The sequence below is a fragment of the Thalassophryne amazonica genome, chromosome 9 (assembly GCF_902500255.1).
Source record: "Thalassophryne amazonica chromosome 9, fThaAma1.1, whole genome shotgun sequence".
NCBI lineage: Eukaryota > Metazoa > Chordata > Actinopteri > Batrachoidiformes > Batrachoididae > Thalassophryne > Thalassophryne amazonica.
Genome location: NC_047111.1, coordinates 74914750 through 74935288, shown reverse-complemented (window position 1 = coordinate 74935288; position 20539 = coordinate 74914750). Strand labels below are relative to the sequence as shown.

The 20539-nt window shown below is 39.6% G+C and overlaps 1 protein-coding gene and 1 long non-coding RNA gene across 2 annotated transcripts in view; both read left to right on the top strand.

The window, feature by feature from the left end:
* The first annotated feature begins 7084 nt into the window (after positions 1–7084).
* The window catches only part of LOC117517399, a 22986-nt gene continuing 9531 nt past the window's right edge, over positions 7085–20539 (top strand). Inside the window, exon 1 of the long non-coding RNA XR_004562718.1 lies at positions 7085–7135. This is a non-coding gene — a long non-coding RNA (uncharacterized LOC117517399). The remainder of the gene's footprint in view (positions 7136–20539) is intronic.
* Positions 12356–20539, top strand: part of bud13 (BUD13 homolog) — an 11121-nt gene continuing 2937 nt past the window's right edge. Inside the window, exons 1-7 of the mRNA XM_034178400.1 lie at positions 12356–12514; positions 12624–12711; positions 13661–13745; positions 13827–14345; positions 15069–15412; positions 15512–15620; positions 15800–15938. Coding sequence (XP_034034291.1) covers positions 12375–12514; positions 12624–12711; positions 13661–13745; positions 13827–14345; positions 15069–15412; positions 15512–15620; positions 15800–15938 — 1424 coding nt within the window. The 5' untranslated portion in view covers positions 12356–12374. The remainder of the gene's footprint in view (positions 12515–12623; positions 12712–13660; positions 13746–13826; positions 14346–15068; positions 15413–15511; positions 15621–15799; positions 15939–20539) is intronic.

The following is a 20539-nucleotide window of genomic DNA, read 5'->3' as shown; positions in this document are numbered from 1 at the left end:
CACCATAGTATACACGTTTTATGTTTTGTTTGTATGATTTATTATTGGCCGAGAAAACCAAACAAATAACAAAAGACGTTTTACAATGTAAACAAAGCAATGTACTTGCTGTTTACTGCACAAAATCAGAACAAATGTTTGGGGAATGGAATACTAAATGTTGTTGCCATTTACTGTGCATTCAGATAATACAGCGCATCACTGTTTCCACATTTCGTTACAGCCTTATTCCAAAATAGAGTAAGTTAATCTTTTCCCCTAAAAATTCTATTCACAAAACCCCATAATGACAACATGAAAAAGGTTTTGTTTTGTTTTTTTTTTTTTTTGTTTTTTTGCTAATTTATTAAAAATAAAACTAAGAAATCACATGCATATAAGTATTCAACACCCTTTGCTCAATAATTTCTTGAACTTTTGGCAGCAGTTACAGCCTCAAGTCTTCTTGAATATGATGCCACAAGCTTGGAGCACCTATCTTTGGGCAGTTTTGCCCATTCCTCTCTGCAGCACATCTCAAGTTCCATCGGGTTGGATGGCGTCAGTGCACAGCCATTATCAGATCTCTCCAGAGGTGTTCAATCAGATTTAGGTCTGGGCTCTGACTGGGCCAATCAAGGACATTCACAGAGTCGTCCTGAAGTCACTCCTGTGATATCTTGGCTGTGTGCTTAGGGTCATTGTCCTGCTGAAAGATGAACTGTCACCCCAGTCTGAGGTTAAGAGCGATCTGGAGGAGAATTTCATCCAGGATGCCTCTGTACATTGCTGTATTCATCTTTCCCTCAAACCTGCCTAGTCTCCCAGTTCTGCCACTGAAAAACAGCCGCACAGCATGATGCTGCCACAACCACTGTAGGGATGGTGGCTGGTTTCCTATAAAGTGACACCTGGCATTCACTCCAAAGAGCAAAGAGTTCACCCTTTGTCTCAGACGAGATAATTTTATTTATCATGGTCTGAGAGTAGGGAGGGGTGTTATTTCAAAAAATTTGGAAATCTATAAATGTTTGTATGGAATATGGAAATATACACACAATAAACCATAGCAGGATAAATTTTGGGTCATTTGGTTCCAAAAACCCATATGGACGGAGCCAGTGAAGATATCGGGTTCAAAAATTGCCAAAAATATCGACGAACATGTCATATCTTGAGAACCGCTGCACCTAGAGACTTGAAATTTGGCTCCAAATGTTGCTTGACCACAAGTTTATATTCAACTTCTATAGTAACAATAAGCCTATCTGGTGTTTTGTTTAAGAGTAATTGACAAAAAAAAAAACTAATTTCAGTACATATGTTACAATCAATTGTAACAAACAAAATCTATGTTGTTTTTATTTCAGGAACATCAGTTGAGTATAATCAGCAGGGGTGGTGGCCAAGTGGTTAATGCGCTTGGTTTCAGTTCAGAAGGCTCCAGGTTCAAATCCCACCCCTGCCACATTTCTCTATGTAATGTGGAGTTGTGTCAGGAAGGGCATCCGGCGTAAAACCTGTGCCAATTCAACATGCAGATCCACCTTGGATTTGCTGTGGTGACCCCGAGTGCAAACAAGGGAGCAGCTAAAGGGACTTACTTTTTATCAGTTGAGTATAATCATCACATGTAAAGAATGACATGGCCACAATGAACTAATTATAAGCAACAGAGTGGTTTTCTACGTCAACAGCACATACGACACACGCGTTACTTGAAATTTTCAAACGCTCCATCTATATGGGTTTTTGGAACCAAATGACCCAAAATTTATCCTTCTATGGTTTATTCTGTGTATATTTCCATATTCCATGCAAACATTTATAGATTTCCAAATTTTTTGAAATAACACCCCTCCCTACTGAGAGTCCTTCAGGTGCCTTTTGACAAACTGCAGGTGGGCTGTCATGACCATTTTTACTAAGGAGTGGCTTCCGTCTGGCCTCACTCTACCATGCAGGCCTGATTGGTGATCTGTGCCAACTGCCAGAGCAGAAAAGGGAGAAACACTACTGTCTCCATCTTATGCTTAGAAGATGACATAAGGAAAGGTCAGGTAAACAAAGAGACTGTGCTGACAATATTTTTAGAAAGAGAGAAAGCATATTACATGCTTTGGGTGGAGGGCCTTTTAATCAAGATGGATATGATGGGAATATGAGGAAATACAAGGTCTGTTAAAAAAGTATCGGACCTTTTTTTTTTTTCAAAACCTGATGGATTTGAATCACGTGTGCTTGCATGAGCCAACCTTGAACCTTCGTGCGAATGCATGATTTTTTTCACGCCTGTCGATTGCATCATTTGCTTGTAAGCAGCCTTTGTGTGAGGATGGGTGGAGTCTCTCGTCATTTTTTTCTTTGCAAGGAAACGGCGGAACGACTGGAGCAGCGCAACTGCATCAAATTTTGCCAGAAACTGGGCGACAGCCAGGTGGAAACCATTCGGATTATTCAGACGGCTTTCGGTGACGATGCTATGGGCATCACACAGATTAAGGAGCGGTACAACTGGTTTAAAGACGTCCGCACAACGGTGGAGAGCGAGCCGCGCTCTCGTCGGCCATCAACACGCTGAAATGACCAGATCATTTCCAAAGTGAACACTGTGGTGATGTGGGACCGTCGTGTGACTATCCGAGAAATTGTGGAAGAGGTGGACATCAGCACTTTTTCGGCACATTCCACTGTGAAAGAAGATTTGGCCATGAAAAGAGTTGCAGCGAAATTCATCAGCACGAAGCTGACGGCGCAGCAAAAGCACCTCCGTGATGAAGCCTCACGGTACATGTTGTGGCATGTCCACCTTGTCCACCATTCGGATGATTCAGATGGCTGATTCAGATGCTGATGGCTTGGGCACGAAGCTTCTGACAGAACAAAAGCGCCACCGTGTTGAAGTCTTACAGGACATGTTGTGACATGCCCACCTCTTCCACAATTTCTTGGATAGTCACACAACTGAAAAGCCACCGAAAGCCGTCTGAATCTCCCGAATGGTGGAAGAGGTGGGCATGTCACAACATGTCCTGTGAGACTTCAACACGGTGGCGCTTTTGTTCCGCCATCAGCTTCGTGCCCAAGCCAACGGCATGAATTTCGCTGCAACTCTTTTCATGGCAAAAGCCTCTGTCACAGTGGAATGTGCCGAAAAAGTGCTGATGTCCACCTCTTCCACAATTTCTCAGATAGTCACACGACGGTCCCACATAATCACAGTGTTCACTTTGGAAATGATCCGGTCATTTCAGCGTGTTGATGGACGACCAGAGCGCGGCTCGCTCTCCACCATTGTGCGGACGTCTTTAAACCGGTTGTACTGCTTCTTAATCTGTGTGATGCCCAGTGGATCGTCACCGAAAGCCGTCTGAATAATCCGAATGGTTTCCACCTGGCTGTCGCCCAGTTTCTGGCAAAATTTGATGCAGTCGCGTTGCTCCAGTCGTTCTGCCGTTTCCTTGCAAAGGAAAAACGACGAGACTCCACCCATCCTCACACAAAGGCTGCTTACAAGCAAATGACACAATCGACAGGCGTGAAAAAAATCACGCATGCGCACGAAGGTTCAAGGTTGGCTCATGGAAGCACACGTGATTCAAATCCATCAGGTTTTTGAAAAAAATAAAAGGTCCAATACTTTTCTAACAGACCTCGTATGTTTATTGGACTTCTTGAAGGGGAGAAGTATTCAGGTTAAGACAGGATCAGAAATATCGAGGAAATGTCTGGTAGAAAATGGAACCCCTCAAGTGTGATAAGCCCTATATACTGTTTAATATTATGATAAATTATATTTTCTCAAATATCAATTTAAGTAATGGTAAGTCATTGTTTGCAGATGATGAAAGTTTATGAAAAACTGGGGAAATATTAAATTTACTGTGGGAAAGTTACACGAAAATCTAACACAAGTAGAAGATTGGGGAAGGTACATAGTAAAATCCAGTGTTGTATAGTAACGTAGTAAAAATACATCGCTACTGTACTTAAGTACGTTTTGGGAGACTTTGTACTTTACTTGAGTTTTTTAAATTCAGCTTACTCTCACTTTTACTTCACTACATTTCTGACCTTAATTGCATACTTCTACTCTGATACATTTTCTATGTGTCATGCCGTTACTCGTTACACCCCCCCCCCCCCCCCCACACACACACACACACACACACGAAAAAAGTTGTGTTTTCACCCAGAGACACCACTGATTACTAGTGACTGCAACGAAGTCAGGTCGATTTGTCATGAGGCATGTCCGGTAGGCTTTTTTGCAGTTGCGCACTTGCACATTTGTTTGTCAGGAAAATGCTAATTTCTGTAATCAACTTTTCTGCAGCGCAGCTTTGCTTTGAACCTTGAACCAATCGAAGCAGTGATACGGATTAAAGCAGTGCTTTGATCTACGATTCGTGGATTCATTGTTTATTTCGCTTTATCCTAAAATTTCCCCACTAAAACCCTGAAGAGCATATGTCTGTGAGTAATATTTAATATTTTTATGTTAAACCGACCTGTTATGGTCTTCTGAAACAGTTGATAGATATATTTTATAACTTAAAAACAGGACTGATGCTAACGCGTTAGCATGTCTATGGCGTTTTCAATGTTAAAGTTAGCATTAAGCTGTTCGCATCAGCATGTTTGGGTTGATTTGTTTTCTGTATAATTAATGGTTCAGCGTTCGTTGTCGTAAGAGTCAAATTGTAATTTTTTAAATTTATTTTTATTCATATGTTATAATAGCAACAACAATAATAGTCTACATAATAGACAGTAATTGTCAATAATAATAGACTAATAATGTTACAATACAATTTTAGAGAATGAGACAAAAAGAACCTAATGAAACAAAAACACAACAGAAAAGATAAAACCATGTAACAATGAAAATAAATAAATACATATAGAATTAAATAACTGTTTCCTCTGAATACCTAGTGAGTAGCCTACTCTCCTTTAGGTTTTGAAACCTTGTTTCTGAAGTGTTTTTGTCTGATGTGCACAATTTTCTGTATTTTGACTAATACTACCAGTCATTTACAAGCCTAGATAAACTTTGTAATATTAAAAAAAAATCAGTCCGGTTTTGATTATTAACATTTACTTGTACTTTTACTTTCAATACTTGAGTACATTTAGTTGTACATTACTTGTCATACTTAAGTACCATAAATACTAGATACTTTAAGACTTTTACTTGAGTAGCATTTCAATCGGTGACTTGAACTTCTACCAAAGTCATTTTTTAATGGGTATCTGTACTTTTACTTAAGTGTGATTTTCTGGTACTTTATACAACACTGGTAAAAAAAACAAAAAACAAAAAAAAAAACCAGTGTAAAACTAACACTGCCAGTGTACAGTAGTGTTCAGAATAATAGTAGTGCTATGTGACTAAAAAGATTAATCCAGGTTTTGAGTATATTTCTTATTGTTACATGGGAAACAAGGTACCAGTAGATTCAGTAGATTCTCACAAATCCAACAAGACCAAACATTCATGATATGGACACTCTTAAGGCTATGAAATTGGGCTATTAGTAAAAAAAAAAAGTAGAAAAGGGGGTGTTCACAATAATAGTAGTGTGGCATTCAGTCAGTGAGTTCGCCAATTTTGTGGAACAAACAGGTGTGAATCAGGTGTCCCCTATTTAAGGATGAAGCCAGCACCTGTTGAACATGCTTTTCTCTTTGAAAGCCTGAGGAAAATGGGACGTTCAAGACATTGTTCAGAAGAACAGCGTAGTTTGATTAAAAAGTTGATTGAAGAGGGGAAAACTTATACGCAGGTGCAAAAAATTATAGGCTGTTCATCTACAATGATCTCCAATGCTTTAAAATGGACAAAAAAACAGACGCATGGAAGAAAACGGAAAACAACCTTCAAAATGGATAGAAGAATAACCAGAATGGCAAAGGCTCACCCATTGATCAGCTCCAGGATGATCAAAGACAGTCTGGAGTTACCTGTAAGTGCTGTGACAGTTAGAAGACGCCTGTGTGAAGCTAATTTATTTGCAAGAATCCCCCGCAAAGTCCCTCTGTTAAATAAAAGACGTGCAGAAGAGGTTAAAATTTGCCAAAGAACACATCAACTGGCCTAAAGAGAAATGGAGGAATATTTTGTGGACTGATGAGGTAAAATTGTTCTTTTTGGGTCCAAGGGCCGCAGACAGCTTGTGAGACGACCCCCAAACTCTGAATATAAGCCACAGTTCACAGTGAAGACAGTGAAGCATGGTGGTACAAGCATCATGATATGGGCATGTTTCTCCTACTATGGTGTTGGGCCTAAGAAATATACTCAAAACCTGGATTAATCTTTTTAGTCACATAGCACTACTATTATTCTGAACACTACTGTACATATGGTCCCACTCTGGTCAGAGTGGGACCATATGTCACTGTCAGTGTTAATTTAACACTGGCGATTTTACTGTGTAGGTTCTCTGTTGAGAATACTTAGATTATATTTTTTACAAGGAAGAAAATAGGAGAAAATATAAAACTGTTAATGTATGGTAAGCATTTGTACAGAGAGTTTTAGGTTCTTTGTAGGTTTTTTTTTCGGGTGGAGGTGATTCAAGACTTACATGGAGGGATCATATAATGAAAGTGGTTGACAAATGTAAAAAGGTGATGTAATGAAGAGTTTTGCTGGAATGGAGTGGGGAGCAGATGGTATCCTTAAAGCAAATTTATGTGTATTTGATGGAATATGGTAGCTTGGTGTATGGATCTGCCTTCAAGTCAATTTTGTCTTGGTTGGATCTAGATCAAGGCTGTCAGGATATGTACAGGAGCGGTGAGTTCATCTCCAGTTTGTGCTCTGCAGGTTAAAACAGGACAAATGCCACAGGTTTGTGTCACAAGCAGCTTCCCAGCTAACACGGAACGTACTTGCAACGTTGCTGGGAGGTTACATTTTTGTTGCACAATTGGGAATGTTCTGTCCACCTCCTGGCAACTTCCATCAGGAACGTTTACTTGTTACAGTTTTTGGACGTTTCTTTGGAACGTTGTACTTACGTTGAGGGGACGTTCTATTAACTACTAGATATAATTCACCAGCCTTATCAATCTATATATTGATTGATAAGTAAGTCCCTTCAGCTGCTCCCTTGTTTGCACTCGGGGTCGCCACAGCAAATCCAAGGTGGATCTGCATGTTGAACTGGCACAGGTTTTACGCCGGATGCCCTTCCTGACGCAACTCCACATTACATGGAGAAATGTGGCAGGGGTGGGATTTGAACCCGGAACCTTTTGAACTGAAACCAAGCGCATTAACCACTTGGCCACCACCCCTGCTTTATATATTGATTGATAAGGCTGGTGAATTGGTATTGTTGTAAATTTAAATAAAGTGATTCCTGTATTTTCTTTCTTAACACTTATATTTTATAACTTAATTTTCCGAAAGTTTTCATTCTCAGGGATACTTTAGTAGGCCTACCGTCCCGATGATAGTCTAGTCCGGATTGACCGGTCGATCGCATGGGGGGGGGAACTCCCGCGGTTCATTCTATCTGCGCATGCGCAGGGTCAAGAGGTCGTGAGGAGCTACAGTGGAGAGTGACGCGAGCGTATAATGGCGGAGGAAAAAGATCCCAAACTTATCATTTTCATCCAGAGTGGGAGGAAGATTATTTTTTCGTTTATTCAAATGGCAAATCCATCTGCCTTATCTGCAATGCAAACGTAGCATTACCGAAGAAAGGGCATTTGGAGCGGCGTTTTAAGACGATCCACAAGAGCTATGATGCTAGCTTCCCGGCTAAAAGCCGGCTTGCAGCACAACAGGCCGTTTTCCCCCGGACAAATACCACCAGTAAGGCTGCAACCACAGCTTCTTATCATGTCAGCCGTGTTCTGGCAAAAAGAAAGAAATCATTCAAGGATGGTGAAATTGTGAAAGAAGCTTTCATGGAACCTGCGGATGTGCTCTTCGCCGATTTTAAAAATCAGAATGAGATCGTGTCTGCAGGATGTGCAGCTCTCAAGAAAGTCTTTTATACGACGATGCGAGTTCATGGCAGAGGATATTGATCGGCAACTGAGGAATGATATTGAAGTACGAGGTCTATTAGAAAAGTATCCGACCTTATTATTTTTTTCAAAAACCATATGGATTTGAATCACGTGTGATTACATCAGACATGCTTGAACCCTCGTGGGCATGCGAGAGTTTTTTTCACGCCTGTCGGTTACGTCATTCGCCTGTGGGCAGTCTTTGAGTGAGGAGTCGCCCACCCTCTCGTTGATTTTTTCATTGTTTAGGAATGGCTCAGAGACTGCTGCTTTCTTTGATCAAATTTTTTTCAAAACTGTAAGGCACAACTGAGTGGACACCATTCGATAAATTCAGCTGGTTTTCAGTAAAAATTTTAACGGCTGATGAGAGATTTTGGTCTGGTAGTGTCGCCGTAAGGACGGCCCACGGTGCCTGACGGCGATCTGCGCTTCGAGGCGGCAGCGTCTCGCCGTTTCAAGTTGAAAGCTTCCACATTTCAGGCTCTGTTGACCCAGTAAGTCGTCAGAGAACAGAGAACTTTCAGAAGAAGTCAGCATGAGGAGTTTATTCGTACATTCCATTGTTAACGGACATTTTGTAATGAAAGAACGTGCGGGGTCGCGACAGGAAAAACACCTCCGTTGGAAACCTTAACGGGCAAGTTGGAACATGCCCAACTGTTAAACAATTTCTCAGATACTCACTCCACTGAAAGCCATCAAAAGCCGCCTGGATTTTACAAATGGTTATCAACACGGAGGTGTTTTTCCTGTTGCGGCGCATCGCGGCGGCTGCAAGCCGACGTGCAAATCCGCCCGCATGTCTTTCATTAAAAAATCTCCTTTAACAGTGGAATATCCGGATAAAATGCTGAAACTGACTTCTTCTGAAACGTCTTTGTTCTCTCACGACGTCCCGGGTCAACAGAAGCTTAAATGTGGAGGTTTTCACCGTGAAACAGGCTGACGACAGCGCCTGGGAGCGCTGCGCGACGTCCCGCTCTGTGGGAAGTCCTTAAAGCGACAGAATCACTTCAAAATCTCTCATCAGCCGTTAAAATTTTCACTGAAAACCAGCTGAATTTTTCAAACCATGTCCACTTCGATGTGCCTCACAGGTTTTGAAAAAATTTTGATCAAACAAAGCGCCAGTCTCTCAACAACTTCTCAGACAAAGGAATTCCGACGAGGGGGCGGGACCAGTCCTTCCCAAGGTGTGCTCACAGGCGAATGACGTCACCGACAGGCGTGGAAAAACTCACGCATGCGCACGAGCGTTCAAGCATGTCTGACGTACAAACATATGAATGAAATCCATGTAGTTTTTGAAAAAAAATAAAAAGGACCTATACTTTATGGACAGACCTTGTATATATATGTATATATATATATATATATATATATATACATATATATATATATATATATGTATGTATATATATGTATATATATATATGTATGTATAGGGCGCACACTTTAACGTAAATATGCCAGTTTTAGCATAATACTAATTTCCATCCGTAGTCTCCAGACATAAAATATAAAAGACAGAGCATTTAACAAGCATAAAAACATTGATAATTTACAATATAATACACTGTCATATTTTAATATAACCCAGAGCCAAATAAAGGAGGAGTTATCTGTTCCGGTCAAGATGGAGGTTAAAATGCTGTTGTCTCAATATGAAGTGCAGGAAAGTACTGAGGTAGAATTCAGTTGCAGGTGTGTACAGGTACAGTCAGTTTTATTATAAGATGCTGAATTAAAGTGCTTTGTCACGATAGTAAAGTGCACGATACAGCTGCCGTATCTCTTTAAAGTGCTGGTGTGCATAAGCTTACCTATGTGTTGTTGTGTGTGTGTATATGAAAGTATATTGCTTTCGCATGTCTTTAACTCGTAATGATTACAGGTTTGGTTATCTTTCAGCCATGTTTTAAGCTGTGTCTTGAATAAAGCAAATGTGGGGCTGAACCTGATTGTCGTTGGCAGAGTATTCCATGTGCTATTGCCCCTAATAGAGAGTACATTTTGAGCAAAGACAGTTTTTCAAAATTTGATCTCGCAATCACACCTAGCGGAGGATCTGGTGTTAATTTCATTGTTACTTTTCCTGTTAATATAGTTCCTCAGAGGAAGTGGGGCCAAATTGTGTAGGGACCTGTACACAGCACAACACATTTTAAATAGCATGAAATTCTCAAAACTTAAAAGCTTATATTTTTCTAAGATTGGACGGTGATGAGAAATCTGTTTTGTTTTGTTTTTTTTTGTTTGTTTTTTTAATGGCTTTTTTGTACAATTGTTCTACTGGTTTCAGTACAGTTGTTCCTGCAAAGGACCATGTTGTAATACAATACTCTATATGTGACATGAAGTGTAAGTAAGATTTGGCCGCATCTATTGTAATAAACGGTCTTATCTGTTTAAAATTAGATCGATTGAACTTTACAGTGTGATTTACCTTTTTGATATGTTTTTTGAATGTAAGATCTGGGTCTAATATCACTCAGAGATATTTGAATTGGTTCACAAGCACAGTTCTTCCCCTTCCAAGAACACATGGGATCTGGCTAACTTAATTGGTCTTTTGGTGAACATCATACATACAGTTTTTTGGTGTTCAGCAGAAGACTATTTTTATGTAGTCATTTATGTATTTTACATAGTGCATTTGTGAGGTCTACAGATATTTTGTCACTCTTTCCCTGGGTAAAGATTACTGCGTCATCTGCATACATTTGCATATTTAGTTCAGAGCACACATCGGGGAGATCATTTCTATACAGAAAGAATAAAAGAGGGGCTAATATTGAGCCTTGTGGAAGACCAACATAACTAGGGAGATACGAGGATGTGGCACCATTCACAACAACACGCTGCTTTCTGTTCGAAAGATAGGATTGAAACCATTGAATAGTATCCTCTGAAAAATTAAAATATGAATTGTAAAAATTGAGATATTGAATTAAGGATTTTGCATATTAATACATGGACTGGTTGAGCGCCGTTGAACTTCATTGTGCTGAGGGGACTGACACTATAGAAGTTATTGTATAGTATTTTTATGAATGGTTTTCTTTGTTTTTTAGGCAAAGAAGGAGGATGAAAGAATTGGTACTGGTGTTAATGCTGACTCAGATGCTGGGGTGGATGAAGCCATGGGCGACGATGTGGATGCCGATGCCATGGACCATTGTGTAGTGAATGATGACGCCATGGACGGCAGTGCCATGAGTGATGATGCCACAATTAGTCATGGGTCAGATGAGAAGTGACTCATTTTATACTGAGAACTTATGTCTCCCCCTCTGTAAGGTGCGAGGGAGACAAGAAATAAGTGCCCAATTTTCCTTGCACAACAACTTTTTTCCTGGATGCCATGATCATCAACTCGACTGGATTGACGCTATGTTTGTTTTGATCCACCTTTGTGATTCACCCACCATTATGGGAACAAATCAAAAACTGTGTTCACCACGGGGACACATTCGGCACTATTCGGGATTATTTGAGGGGTTTTTTTTTTCACCGATGACGAACAATGCTGCTTTAAAGGGTGGACGGTGGAGACATCTTCAGTTTTTGTTTAACGTTGGCCCTTCTAGTTCATTTTATACTGAGAACTTATCCATGGCTTAATGCTATTGTAACTGTAATAATACTGGATGATGTCACCTGGCTTAGTACCTGAGAGATTGGAGTGTATTTTACCTGTTTCTATGACTGTATTATTTTGTGTTTATTTATTTATGTAAGGTAAATTATTCTATTGAAGTTTTATTGCACTGAAGTCACTGATTGAGAAAAGAAATTTTGTTTTCTAGTGTATACAATTGCACAGTGAAAATAACAATAAAATCTTTGAACCTTAGTCATGGGTCACACATCACGGATGAGAACTGATCCCTGGCTTAATGCTATTGTAACTGTAATAATACTGGAGGGCAGATGAGAACTAATCAAGTTACTGAGAACTTGTCCATGGCTTAGTCTACAAATAAACGTTACTACAACGTTGTGATGCAACGTTACTGCCACTTTGATGTAACGTTCAGGCAACGTTCCATTGTTAGCTGGGTTCAGGCTCACTATTGGATAAACTTGATGGGTCAGAGAGACAATTACACGGTTAAAGCAATGAGTCAACCAAGCTGGGAGAGAGAAGTGGCACAATTATCAAGCTTTGGATGGTCAGGAGGGTAACGTGGGAGGGGGAAGCGTTGGCTTTTTAAATACCGTACACTGGACATCGAGAGGATTTAGTACTGCTATAACGGACTGATGCAGAAGGTGGCAGCGGTGCAACAATAAGGATGTCGGTTGCCGTTAAACGCCATAGAAGAAGAAACTTCATAGAAGAAGACGTCTAAATAATTATGGCTGCTTTCAGTGGCAGCAGTAAAGTAGTAGAGCTTTCCAAGGCTGAGTACTTAAAACGATATTTATCTCCAGATGAAGACACCAAGAAGTCGAAAGGCAAGATTAAAAAGAAGCGACGGAATATTCCTGGAAAAGGGTGAGTGGAGAGGGCCGTTTTTATTGGAGGTGGTGTCCGGCTGTTAGCCATTAAGCTAAGTGAGGTTTAACGTTTACTGTTTGAATTTTTTGTTGTTTTGAAACTCCAGATTAAAAATAGTAGACGATGATGTGGACTGGAAACAGATGGTGAAACAGGAGAAGGAAATTGAGGAAGACGAAGATGAGGCTCCTGTGGTAAGAAGCTGATTTTTTTTTTGTTTGTTTTATTGTAAATGTCAAGTAACGTATTTCGAACTCAGTTTTACGTGTTTGCAATAAACCGATAAGCATGAAAAGTATTTATCAACTTTGATATTTTAGAATTGATCACTTTAGTAAAAACAGTTACTGTCTACTTTTACGAATGTGGCTTTTTTTGGCTTATCCAGACCTCTGAAATTTGAGGACTTTGTTGCATTTCTGTTTCTTGCTGCTTTAAATTCAGTGATATCTTTTTACGTCTACTAAGGACGTAATAAAATCATCTGTGGTTATTTATTTGTTTGTCTGCCTGTTAGCAAGATTACATCAAAACTACTGCACAGATTCTGATGAAATTTTCACCACAGATAGATATTAGACCATGGAAGTCTCCATTAAATTTTGGAGGTGATCTGGATTGTGGATCAAGATTTCATTTTATAGAGGCTTTGAAGGATTATGACAAAACTACTTCACGGATTCTCACCAAATTTGCACCACAGATAGATTTTAGGGCATGGAAGACACCACAGAATTTTGGAGGTGATTCACATCCGACTTGGTGGAAGGCAGAAATTTCTGATTGCTCTTGTTTGGTGTGGCCTGTGCATCAGACAAAAAGTGCACAGTGTTTTGGATATGCCACATTTGCATGTGAGAAATAGAATTTGGTCATTTGGAATAACTTTTATGACATTTTATAGACTAAATGTTTGATTATTTATAAAAATTAAACAAGAGACTGACATTTTATAGCCAAAAATTAATTGGGAAAAGTAACAACTGTAGTGTACTGTATTTTTTAAATGGCTATACATTAAAATGAAATGACAACCCTGTTTTGAGTCATTTCTTTCTTGTCATGGGGGGAAAAGTCATTTAAAGAAATGTGTTTCTTAATTGAAACTCAAATTGTAATCCTTTAAAGTGTTTGTTTATATAGATTGCTGAAGTGATTGATGATCGACCAGAAGAGGTGAAACAGCTGGAAGTGTTCAGAAACAGCAACAGATGGAAAGTGATTGGCGGTAAAGCCTGGATGTATTTGTAAAAGAAAAGAGTATCTATGATGATTGAATATGTAAATTACTCAGTTTTTCTCTTAACAGGTGATGAAAACAAAGTCTCTGAGGCAAAAGAAAGAGAAAGTGAAATTTCAAAGCCCGAGGCAATAAAGAAAGGTCATCATGGTTCTCCACAACAATCATTCAAGAAAAGAAGACAGGATTCGCAGCTCAGAAAGAATCAACATGACTCCTCAGCCTCATCCTCTCCCAGAAGGGAATGTTGGGATTCCCCAGATGTGTCTCCTCCCAGGAGTGCTCGTCATGACTCCCCAGATGCATCCCCTCCCAGGAGTGCTCATCATGACTCCCCAGATGCATCCCCTCCCAGGAGGGCTCGTCATGACTCCCCAGATGCATCCCCTCCCAGGAGGGCTCGTCATGACTCCCCAGATGCATCCCCTCCCAGGAGGGCTCGTCATGACTCCCCAGATGCATCCCCACCCAGGAGGGTTCATTATGACTCCTCAGACGCATCCCCTCCCAGGAGGAGCCATAGTAACTTGGCAGACTTGTCCCCTCTAAGGAAACACTCAGGAAAATCTTCAAAGTTCCAAAGGGCAGGTGAGTGAGAAGTAGTGGTTTTTAGTGGTGTATTTCACAGTAATACCACCTCATCCACAGGACATACACCACATCGGTCACTAGATATCAACCCTAGAGAACATCTGTGGGGGATTTGTAACTGTTCCTTTTCTCAATACTGTCTATTGTTTTGTACTGTCATGTGATGTTTTCATAATACTATTATGAAAACATTACAAGAAGAAATAGCTTTTGAATTGATGGCGTTGTGTTATGTTTTGTCCCTAATTCTGTTTGTAATTTCCATGGACAGCATCCATGCATTTGACTATGCTTGTTTTTTTCTTTTTCTTTTATTTATTTTTAAGATTATGTAGTTTTTGATTACTTCTTCTAGTTTCTAATAGGCTATATTGCAACTTATTGTGAAGCATATTGGGACAAGAATCAGAACCTCTAAATATGAGGGCATCTACTTTGCTGGTAAACACTGGATTTCCTCATTTAAGTTGGAAGTGCATTACTGTGCCAAAAGGAATTTTTGTCTTGGTGAGAAAAAAAAAACGGAATGAGATATCAACAGGTGGGCCAGAGCAGTATCTGCAGAACATGCATCAGCTAGAACATGCTGGAGAAACTTGAGGGTTTATACACAGAGTGAATAACTGATTTGGTATTGCCGAAAAGGGGTTTGTTTACAACTAAAAAGCTATATTGTTGTAATTACTTTCCAGTACGTTCAGATAGTGGTTTCTTTGTTAGATTCATCCCCAGTCAGGAAAAAGACTGGCTCATCATCAAGTCAAAAACATTCACCAGATTCTCATCGGTCGCTGCCAGCACGCAGGGATCAGAACCGACACGATTCAGACTCTGACCAGTCACCTCCACGAAAAAAGCCACTGAAGGAAGAAGACTCTGATCAATCTCCACCAAGGAGGCAGACAAAAGCACTAGGCTCCAAACGCGATCGGTCTCCCCCCAGAAGACAACCTGTGAAGACTCAGGGCTCTGATTCAGATCAGTCTCCACCCAGGAGGCGAATACATAGTCCAAAGGTCGCCGATGATGACCTGTCACCTCCTCGTAAGCCTGGCCATTCACAGGTGAGCGAATTACTTGTGTTGATGTCAAGCTTGATTTACCGTAGATTTCCTCCTTAATTGTCAGTCTGCAATAAACGATAGTTTACTTTGTCTGTTCAGGGCCAGACAATGCTTTCTGGGGGGAAGGCAGGACTTATTTCTGCAGATGTTCTAAGAAAAGAGCAAGACGAAAGTCGACGCAGGGAAAGACGCAACCTGCCGCTAGAAAGTTAGTTTGGATTTTTTTTCCTTTACATATATTCGCAGGCTTTGATGACATACATCCTTTATATGTGCTAAGAAATTGTTATAGGAAATTTAAAGATGTTATCTCAAATATTTCTAAGTTTGAATGGTGTCCCCTCTATTTAGATTACTTTTTTAAACCCATCTTATTGCTGTCATCAGATGAATCACGCAGTGCTCAGACTGTATTCCGAGACAAGAGTGGTAAAAAACGAGATCTGGATTCTGAGAGAGAAGAGCAGAAGAAGAAAGCTGGAGAACAAGCAGCAAAGGATGAGAAATACGCTCAGTGGGGTAAAGGGTAAGAAGACAACATTACACAGTGTTGGTCAACTTTGTTGGCACTCCTGATGTTTTGGTCGATCTATCAGATGGAATACAGATCAATATACATTGTATATATTAGGGTGGTCCAGGATTACAATCAGATCCTAACGAAGAATGAACAGCAGCGCCAATACCTGCTGCAAGTTGTTGAGTGACATCGACGTCAGTTCCCGGAGGCAAAGAAAATCTGAACCAAACACCACTCCCCTTGACTGTTTGTTTTCACCAAATAGGTGGACAGTGACGTAATACTTTTTATCTCTCCTGTATGGTCAGTTAAGCCATGGTCACAACCCGCCGTACTTGCACGTGCATGCAGTCTACTTGCAAAAATGTGGGCTAAATTTGGAGATCCGTACGTCGTAAGTACTGCCTCAGTACGAATTTAGGAGCACGCAGACACGCCGTAGAGGTTTTAGTGCATTCAGAACTTTCGCTGCGGTCAGGCTGCGGATTCACCAGCAGTGCAGATGACGCACGTTGTGAGTACTGCCTCAGTACGGATTCAAAGCAGCACATTTTCATTCAATTACTATTGAATTAACCAAATCCGTACGTAGGCAGTATGGATTTGGAGGCCGACAGACTTGCATGCACAACGCAGCTTCTCACTTGAACTTGGACTTTATTTCCAAACGTCAGCAACACACACTCCACAGCTTCAGTCTGATAACTACCTTTTTTTTTTTTTTTTTTTTATAATTCAAGTATTTATTAGTGTTTCAGTTGGTACATGGCAAATCCAATATTACAGACCTCATGTTTACATGAGAAATACACACAAGAAAAACAAAAAAAACAAGAGTCAGTTGGAACCGGGGTTGTAACTCAAAAACAGTGCAGGTAAGCACAAAGAAGTACATAATTATATAAACCTCTCAGGCATCAGTAACCACCACATTAAAGCATATTTAACCTATTATTGGGGTTATATTCCTATCTAAGAATTATTTGTCGTGATGTATGACCAAAAATGATCCCATACTGATACTATAGTTTTGTCCTTATTTTTAAGCTTGTTAAGCATACACTCATAAGAAGCCATTTTTGTCATCTTATTGGCCCATTCTTTAACTTCTGGAGCGGTCTGTATTTTCCAGTGGGTTAGAATATCTCTAGCAGCTACTGAGACCCCTACCATGATGACTGAGAATTTCCCAGCAGAGATGTTAGGTATCTGTGCGCTATCCCCCAATAAACATAATCTGGGACAGAAAGGTAAGGGCTTCCCCAGCCAATCACTAAGAATTTGCACCACCTTTAACCAGAAGGGTTTTATAACTGTACACTCCCACAGACAGTGCATAAGAGTCCCAGCTTCATTACAGCATTTCCAGCATAACGGATTATTCATAAGGCCCAGTCTATGCAGCTTTGTTGGAGTCCAGTAGTATCTCTGAAGTATTTTATATTGTGTAAATTTACTTCTACATTCTCTTACAAATTTTCCATTTTCAGATATAATTTTAAACCACTCTTCATCTTTTAACACAGTTCCAATGTCTTTCTCCCATAAAACTTTCAAAGCTTTACAGCCATCACTGAGTGCTGAGTTGATTCCTATTGTTTGAATATGGATGGTGATATAGTGACTGGCAGCATCATAAGAGGGTAATTGAACCGTGGTGAGATGATCATCTTGATTACATTCACTTTGCCCCAGAGTGTCAATTTCAATTTTCCCCATTTGTCTAAATTAACTTTGATGTTTTGTAAAATTGGTTCTAAATTTAATGCTGGCATTTCCTCCACTTCCGTACTCAATTTAATGCCCAAATATTTCATTCCTTTTGAAATCCATTTAAAACCAAATTTTGCCATTATGTTTCCACTATAAATGCCTGATATGGGCATTGCCTCAGATTTTGTCCAATTAATTTTGTATCCTGAAACTTTAGAATAAGATTGTATAGTATTCATCAACTGGGGTATTGATTTGTCTAGATCCTCTAACAGGACTAATATATCTGTGTAAAATAGCAGTTTGTGCTCTATCCCACCACCTTCTATGCCCTTTATGTTCAGATTTCCTCTTATGGCAACTGCCAGTGGTTCTAGTGAGATATTGAACAATAAAGGTGAGAGGGGGCATCCTTGTCTCGTGGCTCTCTTTAGGCCAAAAAAGGGTGACATGACCCCATTAGTTATAACTGAAGCTTTGGGGCTTTTATATAAAATTTTGATCCACGTGATAAATGTTGTGGAGAAGCCAAAATTAACTAGAGCTGTAAATAAGAAATCCCACTGCACACGGTCAAAGGCCTTCTCCGCATCGAGGGAGAGGGCCACAATAGGGTAATTTTTCTCGCGATTAAGGCTTATTAGATGCAGCAGTCTTCTCATATGATCAGTTGATGATCTATTTTTCATGAACCCTACTTGGTCTATATTTATAATATACGTCAATACTCTTTCTCAACGGGTGGCTAATATTTTACTTAAAATTTTACAATCTACATTTAGTAAACTAATAGGCCGATAATTAGAGGGTTGTAATGGGTCTCTATCTTTTTTGGGGATAACTGTAATTAAAGCCTCATCAAAACTTGGAGGTAGAGCTCCTAATGCAAATGCTTCATTATGTACATCCTTCAACACCGGGGCTAAAATGTCTATAAACTGTTTATAATACTCAGTGGGTGACCCATCTCCCCCGGGAGTTTTCCCATTCTTCATTCCAGCAATGGATTTATGAATTTCAGTTTCAGTTATGGGACCCTCTAATCGTTTTGCCTGTTCTGATGACAATTTAGGTAGATTTATTTTAGTAAAGAAATCATCAATTTCTATGTGATCAGGGTGTGAATCTGGGGTATATAAAGCTTTATAGTAATTTTGTAATAATTTATTTCCTTTGTGTCAGTTACAACTAAATCTCCTTTTTTAATTGCAGGTATTTGATTCCCAGAGTTACGCTGTTTAAGCTGTTTAGCCAACAATTTGCCTGTTTTTTTCTCCTTCTTCATAAAAGGATGTTCCCAATCTAAATAAGGCATATTGTACTTTCTTATTGTGTATTTCCTGCAGTTCAAATTTAAATTTACAAATTTCCTGAAATTTAATGTTTGTAAAATTAACTGATAATTCTCTCTCAAGCAGTTTGATTTTAGTTTCCAGATCTTTTATCTTGTTCAAGTCTTTCTTCTTTTTCTTTGATGCATGTGCAATAATTTTACCACGAATGTATGCTTTTGATGCTTCCCATTCAGTTGATCGTCTGGAGGTACTGCCCAGATTAATTTCTAAATATGTCTGAATATCCTCCTTTAAAGACAAGCAAAATTTTTCATTAGTCAGTAAGGATGTGTTCAGTCTCTATCTACCCCTTTTCTCAGTGTCATTATTAATGTAAATGCCCAGTTTCACCGCTGCATGATCAGAGAGAACAGTTGAGTTAATTCTGCAAAATAATACGTTTAAATTGTTTGATATCAAAATCATATCAATTCTAGAATACGATTTATGACAATGAGAAAAGAAAGTGTATTCTGATAACTAGCTTTAACTTTTCGAGGCAAGTAAACACTCGTACAACTGACCGCTGCAGGCTGGACATGCTCATGCATCGCCGACACCGAAAAACACCTGCCGCTCCGGTCCCGCTTATAAAAAAAGAAAAGCAACAACACCACCACCACCACCCCCCCCCCCCCCAAACACACACACACACACACATACACACTGCTTTATTGTCATCTCTCTTTACCGTTACGCTCCTAGAGACGTGCGTTGAACGTACTCCCTCCCTCCTCTTGCTACTGCCTCCGTACGTTTTCACAAAACGTAGTGGCCGTGGCATCCGCAGAAAACATACGGCGAAAAAAAACGCACGGTGGGTTGTGAACTGGGCTTTAACGGAGAAAGGATTGTTGTTTCAATTTGTATTTCATTTGTGAAAAGGTACATTGCTGTTGTTGGCTTGCGCTGATATCCTCAGCTATTGCAATTTCCACCCCGCGTTAAAATAGTCATATCTAAATAAAATTTTTCACAAAATATTTTCTCATCAAGGTGAAGAGTTTTGTCAAGAAGCACCTTAAGAAAGTCACATTTCTACATACATTCTTTCATACTGTAGAGGACCACCCTTGTGTGTGTGTGTGTGTGTGTGTGTGTGTGTGTATATGTATATAAAATATTGTGTTTATGTACAGTGCATCTGGAAAGTATTCACAGTGCTTCACTTTTTCCATTTTGTACAGCCTTATTCCAAAATGGATGAAATTTGTTTTTTTTAACATATTTAACACATAAAAGATCCACATAACACAGTATATCCAGAAAGTATTCACAGCAGTGCACTTTTTTCCATATTTTATGTTGCAGCCTTATGCCAAAATGAATGAAATTCATTTTTTTCCTCAAAATTCTACACACAGTACCCCATAATCCCAATGTGAAAATGTTTGTGTTTTTTTATTTGTTTTTTTTTTAATTTTGCAAATGTAATAAAAAAACAAAACAAAGAAATCACATGTACGTAAGTATGTACAAGTACTCTGCCAGGTGTCCTCTTTGGAGGAAACCAGGTACCATCTCTACAGTGAAGCACGGTGGTGGCAGCATCACGCTTTG